Raw genomic sequence first — 15,270 nt, 5'->3', positions numbered from 1 at the left:
ATATCCCCCACACCATTACACCACCACCACCAACCTGAACCGTTGATGCAAGGCAGGATGGATCCATACTTTCATGCTGTTGATGCCAAATTCTATCTATTGGATGACTCTATCCTCCAAATATCACAACACATATCGAGACTTATCTGACCAGGCAACGTTTATCCAATCTTCTATTGTCCTTCAGGCAAAAGTAATTCCAAGCAAAGATGAAACAGAACATTTGCATATTCCTGATCAACACTGCAGTGTTATAAAATAAATGGGGAAAATAAATAGGCAAAACGTGGAAGAATGGCAATATTGTAAATATAGCGCTTCCAGATTACATTTATACTGCATATGGAATGTACTTTGTTAGTAGTTTTTAGGTAATTACCACAGCTATATCACCCTGCAGCCCTAGACCTGCTACTCACTGAAGCTAAGCAGGGCTGAGCCTGGTCAGTACCTGGATGGGAGAGCACATGGGAAAACTAGGTAGCTGTTGGAAGTGGTGTTAGTGAAGCCAGCATAGGGCACTCAACCTGTGGTCTGAATGAGTCCTAATGCCCCAGTAAAGCGAAGGAGATACTACCCTGTCAGTGAGTGCCATCTTTCATATGAGAGTCTTTGTAGTCATTCAAAATCCCATGGCACTTCTCATAAAGAGTAGGAGTGTAACCCCAGTGTCCCTTCATCAGCACTTACCCATCTTGGCCTCCCCATCTTCCTAATTGGCTCTATCACTGTCTCTCCACTCCACCTATAGCTGGTGTGTGGTGAGCGCACTGGCGCCATTGTCCTGTGGCTGCCGTCACATCATCCAAGTGGATGCTGCACACTGGTGGTGTTGTGATTGTGCTTTGGGTGTATGGCCATACATGATAAACGTATAACATAAATATACATTACACCACATTTTCAATTAATACGAGTACCTACTTGAGTGACACAATCACCTATTTTCAGATTAATCAACCATCTGAATTAAGTAATCAAACGATTAACTTACGATTCAGACTTGCCACCACCTACTGGAGGTTTTGCTTTCGTCTTTATTTATACTTGTGTAAAAAAGTTAAGCGTCCAGATTTTTATTATCATTACTAAAATGTAAATATATGAGCTTTAACAAGATTATTTAAAAGGACATTTCTGTTATCATACATGTATTCTCACCCTCATGTTGTTCTGAACTATTAAGTTGAATGTTTGAAACATGAATTAAGATATTTTTAGTGAAACCAAAGAGCTTTCTGCCCTGCCGTTGAAAGTTCAGGCAGTTCACAAAGGTCATAAAAGCATCATAAATCAAACCGCAGTCTTGATAAACAGATGTAATTGAGTAATTTTGTTTTACATCTCAGAAACAACTGGCAGACTTATATGAATGTGTGTGCATGTACATAAATGACAACCAAAGAAGATCTATCATATTTAATGCACTCTATGTTTTTATAAATACAAGCAGGAACTAATTTGTCATGAATCTTAATCATATCTTCAGTTACCTGCCCACATGGTGGAAGGATAGAAAATGTTTTATCTTTGTCTGATTAGTGTTTTTATTATTGTCCACAAGTCTTATGGGCTCAGAATAAAGTGAGGATAGATAGATTTAAATAAAACAGATTTTTATTTCTAGATGACATTAAAGCAGGAAACAAACATTTCCACCATATGGCTGAATAAAACAATAATTTAAAAAAGTAAAAAAAAAAAAAAAAAAACATTTACACATGCCGAAGGAACGGTATAACAAAAAAATTTGTGGTTTTAAAACCTTGATTTTCCAAACCGAGGTACTGTAAACCTTGAAAACGATTATTGACCCATGCCTAGTTTGCTGTTGATTGATAATAATGACGTCTATCTACATACCACTGGTTTGGCCATTGGTGCAAAAGAAGGGGACTCAAGAACCACAGTGTATAGTGTCTTTCTGTGAAATCAACTCAAAAAGGGCTTACTTACAATTGATGCTACACATTAAACCAAGGTTTATTCAGCTTTTTGTCTGAGGCACTCTATAGTTTGTATCTGAAGACCCTGCACTGCTAGTTTCGGTCCCTGGATTATGTATATAACTGCAGGTTAAATATGCACAGTTGAAGGCAGAATTATTAGCCCCCCTGTATATTTTTATCCCCAATTTTTGTTTAACGCAAAGAAGATGTTTTTTTCATAAAAGATAATAGTTTTAATAACTCATTTCTAATAACTGATTTATTTTATCTTTGTCATGATGAGAGCACATAATATTTGACTAGATATTCGTCAAGACATTAGTATTCAGCTTAAAGTGATATTTAAAGGCTTTACTAGGTTAATAAGGTTAACTAGGCAAATTAAGGTAAGTGGGCAAGTTACTGAATAACAATACAAATAAAATATATAAAATCAATGACCTTAAAATGTTTTTTAAAAATTTAAAACTGCATTTATTCTAGCCAAAATAAAACAACTAAGACTGCCTCCAGATAAAAAAAAATATTATCAGACATACTGTGAAAATTTCCTAGCTCTGTTAAACCTCATTTGGGTAATATTTAAAAGAATCCACAGACTAAAATTTTTGACATCTGTATATATACTGTCCACCCTATACACAACACCCAAACACTTTCACTTTTCACAAACATGTTAATTGACTGCTTTGGAATGATAATTAATGAGGAGAGCACTTCACAAATAAACTTGAATTGAGTAAATATGTATAATAAATAACTGATAATGCTTTATTTATCAATTAGGTGGAGCATAAGCGTCTGTATGGTCCAATCTGGCGCTCACGCTTCGGCCCATTTGATGTGATAAATGTGGCTGGGGCTGATCTGATTGCACAGGTGATCCGTCAAGAGGGCCGGTACCCAGTGCGGACCGATCTGCCTCACTGGAGAGAGTACAGAGACATGAGAGGACAAGCGTATGGAATCCATGTGGAGTAAGCACCTTCCTTCCATTTTTAGTTATTTAGTTATGCTGTCTGTGCCAAATCTGTATGATTATTACCATTTTTTTATAAACACAAAAAGAGAGTTTATGCAATAATTTATCATTTTTTTTTCATAAAGTACTGTTGAATAAAGTTGTTATTTTTATTTTATTAGGGCACAAAAGTAACTTGAAAATATTCTGAGTGAACCACTAATGGTGGATGGTTTGTTTTGAGGATGTTTTTTGGTATTTTTGTTTTTGGAACCTTGCTATCTATGGAGGATAATGGAGCTTTCTGATTTTACTGAAAATATCAACATAGACTCATTCTGAAAACGTAGCCCTATATACTGTACATTTCTGGAGATTGTGTATTATGTAGCCAGAGGCACGTATGGCTGCATTTTGTCTTTACAATGAATGCTACGGGTGGTATGACGCCATTCCTTTTCGGGCTTACCAGCTGTGGACGGCTTTTCCGCTGTTACCAGTTTGTGCTATGGCTCGTTGCATATGTCGGAGGATTTGAACCGTGCAGAGTTGACTGTGACAATAGGGTTCGAGTCCGGCATTGAATGGTTTCAGAAAGCGGGTAATACAAAAACAGTGGCCAAAAAATAAAACAAACAAGTAAATAACAGGGTGAGAATATGGTAAAATTTGAAAACGTGGTAAAAATCAGGATACGAGAGCCTTTCTTTTTCCGGATTGCTTTTCAAAACACTGTCCGTTTAGGAAAGGCGGTGGGCGCTGGTTTTGAAAACACTATCGGTTGGGTTTAGGGAAGGAGGAGGATGGGTCAGTCAGTCTGTCAGTCAACAGCTGCCTCTGGTGGATTTAGGTGAGAACAGCAGCGCGAATTGCACTCATGAAAGAAACTTGAGATCTGACAAAGTTTACACAGCTGCCTCTGGTGGATTCGCAAAAAAATCATAGCTCCTGGGACATATTTGGCGCTCTCCAGTAACGCCAGTAAGGGTACGTAATCCAAATAAGCCTGTGTTGAAAAATATCTTAATTTGTATTCTGATGATGAATAAAGGCATTAAGGATTTGGATCAACAAGATGGCAAATAATTAATAGCATAATTGATTTTTTTGGGTGAACTAACTATAGCTCTTAAAATGGTAGTTTGAATGCTTGTTTGTTGTCGTTGTTGTTTTTCAGCACAGGCCCTGAGTGGTACCGCATTCGCAGTGCTCTGAACCCAAAGATGCTGAAACTGAAGGAAGTCACAGCATATGCACCCATCATTCATGAGGTTGTGTCTGATCTCCTGCAGCGATTGGAGCTTTTGCGCCTGCGCAGTCCTGACCAGATCACCGTCAGCGACCTCGCCTCGGAGCTCTACAAGTTTGGCTTTGAGGGTGTGTATGCATTTGAAAGACTTATAGTATTCTAGTGCCCTTCTAGTGTAAGACACTCAAGGTGAGCAGAGAAAAATCAATAATGAATAATTATCATTATACTTTCCCGATTTATTAGTAACATTAGGAATTGCCAAAATTTGTAAAACAAGTTTTCTAAAATGGTATATTTAAATATAGAAACGAGGTCATGTTTAATTAGATGTGTTTATTTGCATACATTTTTGCAAAAATAAAACTCTTAACATCGGAAGAAACCATTTATTCGACATATTAGAGGGTTTTTGGGATCTCTTTTATCACTCCAGAATCTTGATAAGGCTTTGAACAACACAATGCAAAGAACAAACATGTATTTTCACAATTTTTAACAATAAAATTTTTCACAATAATAAAAAAACTGTTTTTCTTGTGTGTCGTCTTACATAATCAGCAACATAGTCCTGTATATACTTGTAGTTTTCTGCTGACTGTGTTTTGTTTTCTTCTTTCGCTCTTCAGGAATCTCCTCTATTCTGTTCGAAACGCGGTTAGGTTGCTTGCAGGAGGAGATTCCAACAGACACCCTGCGGTTTATTTCTGCTGTTAATGAAATGCTGGCTCTTTCTGAGACGGTTCTTTTCTTCCCTCGCTGGACTCGTCACATCTTCCCCTTCTGGAAGCGCTTTGTCCAGGCGTGGGATGAGTTGTATGACGTAGGTATGCTAAAGTTCATGCACAATATGTTTATATAAATGTTGCTACCATATTGGTTACCATACAGGATTTTACTTTGTCATTACTGAATGTTGACTGATGTTTGTACTTATTTGATTACTGTTGCCTAGCACTCATTTGAAGCATGCATTAATATTTAATCAAATGTATTCACTATAAGTCATAATGTTGTAATGTCTAGTGATGTCTCTGTTCTGTTCAGACTGCATTGATTTGAAATTACAGCAAAATAGTAAAAATCTAAATTATTTCCTATTTAAAAATATTTCTGTTTGAATATAATTTAACATTTATTTTTCCCCGTGATTCCAAAGGTCATTGTTTATTATTATTATTACTCCAGTCACATGATTCTTCAGAAATCATTCTAATATTTGCTATATATGATTTGCTGCTAACCTTTTCTATATCAAGTGTATGCAACATATTAATTCAATTCATATTTATTTCTATTCTGCATTTACAATGTAGATTGTGTCAAAGCAGCTTAACATAGAAGTTCTAGTAAATTGAAATTGAAAATATGTCAGTCCAGTTTTTAGAGTTGAAGTTCAGTTTTTTTCAGTTCAGTGTGGTTTAATTTTCACTGCTGAAAGTCCAAACACTGAAGAGCAAATCCATCGATGCAGAGCTCCACATATCCCATTAATGTATTGAGTCATTAATTCATTTAAATTGGGTAATATCGAACAAGAATGACAATCTGAAAGGAGCCTAAGATGTCTGCTTATAGAGTTACACAATTGCAAACTTTGGAGAAAAGAATGATATTTTTTTGCACATTCTTTGCCTTTGAAAGAAACAGAAGAAAACAAGAGGCCTCCCTAGTTTCAAATTTGTTCCTTAGACATATACGAAAGTATCAGAGTGAACTATTTGGTTTTTGACTGCTGAACATAGGTACAATTTAATAATTTGCTCATAGAGCCTTATTAAAATCCCTGTATCTCTGGGTTTAAACAGGAAAAAGCACTTCTTGTTTTTTTTTGCCTGATGAAATTTGCATTAAATATGTATAATATTAAATATATATATTGCAGTTATAACCTTGTACTGTAGAGCTTTACAATTGAAGATACCAACATTATAAAAGATTAAAAGATATATTAAATTAATACTTTTCTATTCACAAATTTTAAGATGCAAAACACAAGTTGTGCTAGTTTACCTGAAGAATAAATTATTTTAATGATTGTTAAAAATAATTTTAATGCAAATTTTTAATATACACTCTTAGAAATAAAGCTACGCGAGCTGTCACTGGGGTCGTACCTTTTTCAAAGAGACACATTTGTACTAAAAGGGTCCATATTGGTACCTCAAAAGTACATATTAGTACCTAACAATTTTAAGAGGAACACTTTTGTACTTCTTAGGTACTTGAGTTATTAATATGGTCCTTTTAGGTACAAATTTGTACCTTTTGAAAAGGTACCACCCCAGTGACAGCTCACATACCTTTAATTCTGAGAGTGTACAGTTGAAGGTAAAGTTATTAGTCTTCCTGTGGTTTTTTAATATGTTTCTAAATTTTAAATTCTTTATAAATATCTCTCAAGCGCTGTTTAATGGAAAAGAATTTGTTTACATGTTTGTAAACAATAGTTTTAATAACCAATTACTTTTGTCTTTGCCATTATAAAAGTCCATAATATTTTACCTGTTGTTTTGAAAGATACTACTATTCACCTTAAAGAACAATTTGAGGCTTAACTAGGTAAATGAGGATAATTAGGCAAGTCATTATGGTTTGTCACAGTGGTTTGTTCTGTAGTCAATTAAGAAAAATTGTTAATAATATTGATCTTAAAAATTACATTAACTAATTTAAAAACTGTTTTTGTTCTAGCCAAGATAAAATAAGACTTTCTTCAGAAGAAAAAATGTATTTTATAGGAAATACTGTGTCAATGTCCTTGCTCTAATAAATTGACTGTGTAGGCGGTATTTGGCGAATAAAGTGGGTTGAGCGCCAGGGGTTAAAAAAAAAACCTACAGTTTCTCAAATAATTCAATTGAATAATAAATTAAGCTTCAACCAATGCATGGTTTAATCAGGTAAACCAAAAATCAAATATTCAATCAAACAAACAAATCATTATATTAATAAAGGAGAAAACAATAACAAGAAAACAAGCTTTAACTTCAACACATTTTAGTTAAACTCATCATAAACCAAACAAACTTAAATTTCCAGGCCCAGGCACAATACTTATTAATTACCTTTTACAAAACAATCAACCGGTGAAATTTAATAGTAACTAATTTAAAAACTGTTTTTGTTCTAGCCAAGCTAAAATAAGACTTTCTTCAGAAGAAAAAATGTATTTTATAGGAAATACTGTCTCAATGTATACACATATACACGCACCTACACTCAGAAATAAAGGTACAAGAGCTGTCACTGGCAGGCAAAGTATGTTGAAACAGCATTTTATCACATTAATATATTCTGTGTGTGTGTGTGTGTGTGTGTGTGTGTGTGTGTGTGTGTGTGTGTGTGTGTGTGTGTGTGTGTGTGTGTGTGTGTGTGTGTGTGTGTGTTGGCATATGTGGTTTATGGAACCAATTTTCAGGTTTACCCACCAGCATTATGAGACCATTTAGTTTATGAGACCATTTTTGGTGGTCTTATAAACTAAAAATTTAAGTTGATATTAAAAATGGTTTAAATGATGATTATTCATTACAATGACCTAAATGATAATTATAAGACTTGTTTCAAAAGTTCACATTGTTATTTGGTTATTATTACACTTGGTGTGCTTTTTATGACCTTTACAAATATGGTCTTGTAAACCATGATGTGTATGTGTGATCTTTGAACAGCGCCTCTGTAGGCGGAACTTGGTACTGCACTTCTATACACACTCGCGCCAAATCTTACACAATTTCGCGCCATACATTCAATCGCGGGAAAACGTCCCTCATGAAGACTGTGGACGTGACAGTCGCGCTTCAAGCAGTGAAACTCACATCAAACAAGTAAGTCATTTGTTTTTAATACTTTGTACATTATTTATTATTATATGTACTGTATTATTCCACTTGTTATTCAAAATAGCAAGTTTATTTATATATTTATATGCGGCGCGTACTGTTTTAGACAATAATAATTAGTGACTGGGAACAGAAGATGAGAACAAATAAACGTTAGAAATATGTGTTTGTAATGGCAGTATCAGACGTAAGTTAGTTCTTCAAAATGTGTATTTGCTAATAATAGCACGCGCTCGGCCTGTATCTGGCTCGGAAGCGCCGGTGTCGATTTAACCCAGAACCGGGCAGAGCTCACTCCTCCGCGGTAAACAATTCGCCGTCTGATTCCATGAGATGTAACCAAGTGTGCCGCAAGCCTACGTTTGAGTGAAGGTTTCGGCCGTTAGATCGCCCCCTGGGGGCTGGCTGCAGTACAAGTCATAAAGCCCGCCTCCTCCGTGTTAATGAAGGAGACTTGAGCCCAAATAAAAAAAAATATTACACTTGCAATAAAATGTCCCGAAAGATAGTTCTGGTCGATTAAGGCACTGGTTATTGTGCTGAAATAGGTGCAGATCTTCATTTTTGTAAACAGTTTGTTTTTAGCAGTAATTTAATGCTGGGCGTGTCATCGTGATACACAGCTGTGATTGACAGTTTCTCAAAGCGCGGCGTCTGAGCTTCAGCAGGAGACTGAAGTAGAATGAAATGTTATTATTCGATTTCTGTGTTATTTTACCATGACAAAATGAGTTCAGCAGTAAACTATAGTTTCTGACATACATGATCCTGGTGGAACACTGTTTATTCGCTAAGTTCAGGGCTTTTTTCGGGCTTTATTAGTTTGCTGATACACGCCTAGCCACCCAGATAGCAAAACACAGTTCCGGCTAGATTCTCGCCTGCCGGAGACTTATCTCTTAGAGCTCAGACTGACTAATGTTACCTCTGCTGGACCTACTCCGGATGCCTGGACTCACTGCCCGATTCCAGTCCGAGTCAATCGAGCCTGATGCGGCGGCCGAGCGAGCAGGCGCTGCCGCATGCGAGCCGGAATCACCCCGCGACGCCGCGAGTAAGTTATGCGCTGCGGCCTGGAGCTGGCGCGATTGAATATATAAAACCCTCATATTTGTTAACGTTATTACATCCATTTGTGTTGATATGACAGCAAACGCATGCTGAGAAGTTTGGGGGGCGTAGTTGATTTTACATAAAGCGTTTGATTGGAAGCTCGACTCTGCTCATTTTCGCGGCTCCTCCTCTGGCTCCATCAGACAATCCTTCTGCGCATGTCTGGCTCCAATTTCAGCAGTCTTTTGCGACAGTTTGTGCCCGTCAAGCAGGCGTTTTGCCCTCAAGGCGTTCAATGGGAAAAAGGGCTGTCGCGTCGTCCATATTTTTTACAGTCATTGGATGTAACGTTATAATAGATGCACTATGTAATTTGTGATTTTTTTTCTACACATACTTTTATGTGAGAAGCAATGACCATTCGAATATGGTATAAATAACATGGTAACAAGGTATATTAAACATAAATATGACGTAGAAACAATTTACTAAACTTGAATTATTAAGCATGATTGAACAAAATGTTTGAATTTAGTAATGTAAATGTGTGGTTTTATTTTTTCTAATGTTTTTTTGTGATAAACTTGTGTTCAGTTAAACTGTACATTTGAATAAATGAACTTTTATTATGAAAAGAGGTTTATTTGATCAAATTGTCAAAATAGTGCACTACTAACTTATATTTTGTTAAATGGTTTGAAATGTGATAACTGTATTATGAAATTTGATAACTATATTACTATTTTGTTCTGTTTTGGTCTTCTTTAGAGAATTTTACACTACGTCACATATATTAATACTGCTTTGCATATGTGGTATTGTATTGATATTATAAACTGTGAAGTTTAACCTTATATAATATTTTAACAGTGAATGAATGGTGGTAAGAGTCAAAGCAGAGGATTAAATCCTTTGAAAGATGCTGCTCATCATGTGAGGTTGGGGAAGGATAAAGACATGCTTACGTGGAGGTACATCAGTGACATCAAAGGTACCAAAGTTTTGTACATGTTTTTTCTTACTGCAGGTAACCCCCAGTTAATGTTTCATTATAAGCATAGTGTATAAAATGTTTAGATGCAAAAAGGAGTTTAATTTAACACAAAAAAATTAAGTCATGAATGATGATTTGATGACATGACATTATAAATGTCAACAAATAACATTTAAATAATAATAATAATAAAAAAAGAAATGTCCTAATTGAAAACCACACTTTAAAATGTTAATGTTTAATTTAAGAGTCTAAAAAATGCTAATATTAATGATTTCCATATTAGTGAAAAGTTAAAACTATTAAAGATTGTACACTATCCAGGGCCTGATTAACCAATGGTTAATAACACACATTGATGGAATAAGCCATTTACACAAATTTTGTTAGACAAGTGATGTCTGACCGACAGAGACAACATAACTAAATAGCGCCAGTGGTGTAACTTGTAATGCACATAGCAACATGTTTTGACGTGATTGATCATCAACTGGAGTTCTAATATACCGTCTGCTGAACTTATTCTTATTTTTTTTTCTCCCCATTGCATATCAGATGGGAAATACATTTATTTTTAATAGGTAGGAAACATTTAAAAAAAATTTAAAATAATGCAAATGTTAAACAAAGTCACAAGTGCCTCGTGTGTTTTGATGATGTTTATCTTATTTCTCTAAATAGTTCTTTTAAATATATAATAAAGTTATTTTCAAATGTTAGCAACATCTTAATAGAATTCATTTGTATTTATTTATTTGTGATGTTAGTCACTAGGGGTGTAACGGATCACTGTTGATCCGTGATCGATACGGATCACAACCCACGGTTCAGAATGCGCGTGACTCGTAGATTAATAACTTTTTTTGAACTTGTAGGTTAATCCAACATTTATAACAATCGCAGAGAGATCGCCTCCCGTGTCATTCAAATTGCATGACTGAAAGCATTTTGGCTTCCCTGTAAAATATAATGATGACGTTGTGGGACCTACCTAAATGCTTTTGACTATTAAGGTGTTTTTTTGTCACTGTTTGTTTAGCCTGCATTAATGCATTCATTATGGTAAGAATAAAATCACTGTTTAATGAAACAAGATGCTGGTGAAAGCAACTACATTGTGTAACCAACAGATGGCGACAAACAAACATCAAAATTATGTCATTGAATAGGTTTTCAAATATAATACACCTACAGTATAATGAAACATGAAGTTTTATGTGTGAATTGTTGAATCATTAATTGAAGATAAATATATGTTGTACAAGATTTCTATATATTTTGCATTATCAGCAACAGTAGCAAAGATCATATTTCATATTGAATACTTTTTTTTTTAGCTGGTTATTTCCTGATTTTTATTTTTTATTAAAATTACAGGTTCTATATTCTGTTTGTTAAAAGCAATGTTTTATGCAGTAACATTTTTGTATAAATGGAAAGCAAATTGTCTCCTCCTTTTTTTGCTGATCCAAAAAATGGTTCCATCCATAACTCAAAAAACGTAGAGTGATCCGAACTGCAGATTTTGGATCCGTTACACCACTATTAGTCGCCCTTTCCCAAACCCTGGTTAGCCTGTCGATTATCATTTGCCACAACTAGCGCTACTTCACCCATATTCTCCTACCTCATGGCTCTGTTAAAGAGCATTTAATAGGTTGCACATGCCTTAATAAAGGTTGCCTCCCTCTTAGCAAATAGTCAATATCATATATTATTATTATCATTGTATTTAAATTGTCAAAATGTCACCATGTATTAAAAGCATGCAGATTTTTTCCTTCTTTCCTTTTTTAACTAAACAGCATGCTCTAATTGGTGAAGTGCATGTAAGTTTTGAAATAACCTGCACTGAATTGAGCGGACTGTAGTGTAGTATTTGCCGTAGATCAAAATGAGTGAACAAGTGGATTTGGCAATCACAAGAGAAAAAGAGGAGAGGGTGCATCTTTATTGAGGCATGTTTCATGTATTCACTCCTTCAAACAGACCCATGATGAGGAGAATGAGGGTATAGAAGACGTTATGGTAATGTTATGTGCAAGCTAGCATTAACCAGGCGGAGGATGCTAATGGCAGTGCAGACTTGATTTATCGTTTGTCTGAGGGCGTACTCGCACTGTACAGTTGCCATGAACCAGGCTGAAGCATGCTTTTCCCCCCTTCCGTTTCCCCCCTACGGCCTGCACTCACATTGCATTCGTGCCTGGGCACTCTTATGTCATCGAACATGTGCTGTTCAGTAAGAGCTCTCGCAAAGCACAGTGGAGAATAGTAATAAATACCTTTTAAAATATATATTTTAGTACTGCTTCAGTTAACTTGAACAAGTGTACTTATACTATCAATTTTCACAAATTTTATTAATAAATTTTAAATGCTTAAAAAATAAGTTAAATCTTTGTAGACTATATATATATATATATATATATATATATACATATATATATATATATATATATATATATATATATAYATATATATATATATATATATATATATATATATATATATATATAATTTATTTAAAAAATATGGGCAATATATTATAGATTCGTTTTGAAAAAAATTTATTCTATTCTTATTTTTTTTAATACAGACCTCTTGAGTTCTTAATCCGGGCCTGACACTATCAAATAGTAAAGTATTAGATAATTGTTTTGGGCCAGTTTCCTGTACAGTGTACTTTTTGTGCACTATTAAACCAACATAATGAATTTTTTCAATGATTTAGTTTCTTCTGTATCAGTTTTCACTGTTTGTCCTGAAAAGTTTGTGATGCATACTCTGTGGAGTCAGTGTTCATGTGTTGACAGAACTGTTTTTATTTGGCAGAGTTACAATTTTAATCTTGTATAAAAAAGTACCTTGTGTTTAATTTTAAAACATTGTTCTGCACGATATCACAACATACAATTGTAATTTTAGAGTGTGTCATGTGGAGGAGTTGACCTTCTCTCCTGTAACAAACATGAAAAAGCAAAGGTAGGGTATATTAGATTTTATTTTAAAAATTGGCATATTTTGAACTGTATGTAGTATTAAATATAATGTTTAATAATGTCTGTTTAGCACACACTTGAGTTGTTTTAGCTTTATTTTCTGTGTTTTGATTATGTTTTTCAGTCTCTTCATGAGCCATTATCTTTGAATTCTGAACAGAGTGAGCTTCAAAGAGGTTTGTCTATGTAATTGTCTTCTAAATGTTGATCTGAAGAGATATTTTCTTATTGTTCCTGTATCTGTGCAGTTATTTTAATATAATAATACATTTAATATGGGTGTAGCGATACATTATTATATTGAGAATCGCAATATAACAATTCAAAGTTTTTTCTTTAGATTAGCCTCTATTCACACGGTGAGTATTATGCGTAAGATTAAACGTTTACACAGTGGCAGTATAAACTACTGTTGTTAAATGATGAAAATAATGCAAGTTGAAATCTGATGATGACAAATGCCTGATTATACCAGTGAAAATGATCTATTTGCATGTGGACCATAAGAGAGTGCAAGCATACATCTAACACTCATCTTCAGAATTTTGAATTTGTATTCTGATGTCATTTCTGTCCTGTGCATTAAAGACCAATTTAAAGTTTAACATGCCAGATCTTTGCAAAATTGAGCATTTTAACCATTACTAGGCCATTATATTAAAATATATTATTTTTTACCACATTTGAGAAATAACAAATATTACTAATATTTAAAGCTTTTTTATAGCTTACAATATTGAGATATCAAGAGAAACAATGTCAAGTTTGCTGACCTAGCAATAGGCTATTGTTTTAATATCTGTGTGTTTGCTCATGGTTTATGGGGACCAAGTATGTCTACTGAATGTGACTTAGCAGTAGGCTATTGTTTTGTTAAATCTGTTTATTCATGGTTTATGAGGACATGGTTTGTTATGCTAGACTTAAAGCTTTCAGTAAGTGAATATCATGTTTTCTTCATCTTTCTTTGCTTCTCTCTTTCAGCGCCTCCATGAGCCTGTGGCTTTAACCAACACAGAGTTGTCTTCTACAGAGGTTTGTTAATTATTTTGTCATGCTAATTTGACACTCCTTAAAGGGATAGTTCACCCAAAAAGTGCAATTGTCTCATTATTTGATCACCCTTTACTTGTCTCAAACCTTTATTGGGATATTTCTTCTGTTAAAGACAAAAGAAGATACTTAGAAAAAATATGGAAACCTGTAACCATAGACTTCCATATTATTTGTGTTTTCTATTGTGGAAGTCAATGATTGCAGATTTTTTTTCTTCCATCAAAATATCTTGTTTTTGTTGTTTATCAGAAGAAATAAACTCTTAAAGGTTTGGAACACTTGAGGGTAAATTCATAGTGAGTAAATTTAAATTTTTGTGTGAATCATCCCTTTAAGTGCTAAAATAACAGTTTCCTATTTCTACTACATTCAACGTAGCAGTCCTGTGTGTTTAGTCATGGTTTATGAGGACCAAGTATATCTATTTTATGTGAGTTAGCAGCAAGCTATTGTTTTATTAAATCTGTGTGTTTACTCATAGTTTATGAGGACATAATTGGTTATGCAAGACTTGAAGCTTTCAGTAAGTGAATGTCATGTTTTCTTCATCTTTCTTTGCTTCTCTCTTTCAGTACCTCCATGAGCCCGTCGCTTTGACAAACACAAACAGAGCTGTCTTCTACAGAGGTTTGTTAATTCTTTTGTCAAGCTATTTTGACACTCCTTAAAGGCATGGTTCACCCAAAATGAACATTTACTCACTATTAATTTACCCTCAAGTGTTTCAAACCTTTATGGGTTTCTTTTTTTCTGTTTAATAAAACAAATGAGATACTTTGAAAAAAGATGGAAACATGTAACCATTGACTTACATAATAGAAAACACAAATAATATGAAAGTCAATGGTTACAGGTTTCCATCGTTTTTCAAAGTATCTTCTTTTGTGTTTAACAGAAAAAAGAAACCCTTAAGGGTTTGGAACACTTGAGGGTGAATTAATAGTGAGTAAATGTTAATTTTTGTGTGAATCATCCCTTTACGTGCTAAAATGACAGTTCCCTATTTCTGCTAAATGCAGTGTAGCAGTCCTGTGTGTATAGTCATGGTTAATGAGGACCAAGTATGTCTATTAGATGTGACTTAGCAGTAGGATATTGTTTTAATAAATCTGTGTGTTTACTCATGGTTTATGAGGACACAGTATGTATAGGTTTACATGG

General features: G+C 34.4%; 1 protein-coding gene across 4 annotated transcripts in view; it reads left to right on the top strand.

Annotated features, from left to right (window-relative positions):
• The window catches only part of cyp27a2 (cytochrome P450 family 27 subfamily A member 2), a 63,053-nt gene that overhangs the window by 6,689 nt on the left and 41,094 nt on the right, over positions 1–15,270 (top strand). For all 4 annotated transcript variants that reach the window (XR_012407640.1, XR_012407639.1, XM_073953669.1 and 1 more), the window contains 3 exons: positions 2,736–2,926; positions 4,088–4,287; positions 4,789–4,986. Coding sequence is in view for 2 of the 4 variants with exons in the window: in XM_073953669.1 (XP_073809770.1) it covers positions 2,736–2,926; positions 4,088–4,287; positions 4,789–4,986 (589 nt within the window). In the remaining 2 variants the exon portion in view is untranslated. The remainder of the gene's footprint in view (positions 1–2,735; positions 2,927–4,087; positions 4,288–4,788; positions 4,987–15,270) is intronic.

This window comes from Danio rerio, chromosome 6 (assembly GCF_049306965.1).
Source record: "Danio rerio strain Tuebingen ecotype United States chromosome 6, GRCz12tu, whole genome shotgun sequence".
NCBI classification, from domain to species: Eukaryota; Metazoa; Chordata; class Actinopteri; order Cypriniformes; family Danionidae; genus Danio; species Danio rerio.
The sequence above is the reverse complement of the archived record's forward strand: the minus strand, read 5'-3'. Positions and strand labels throughout refer to the sequence as shown.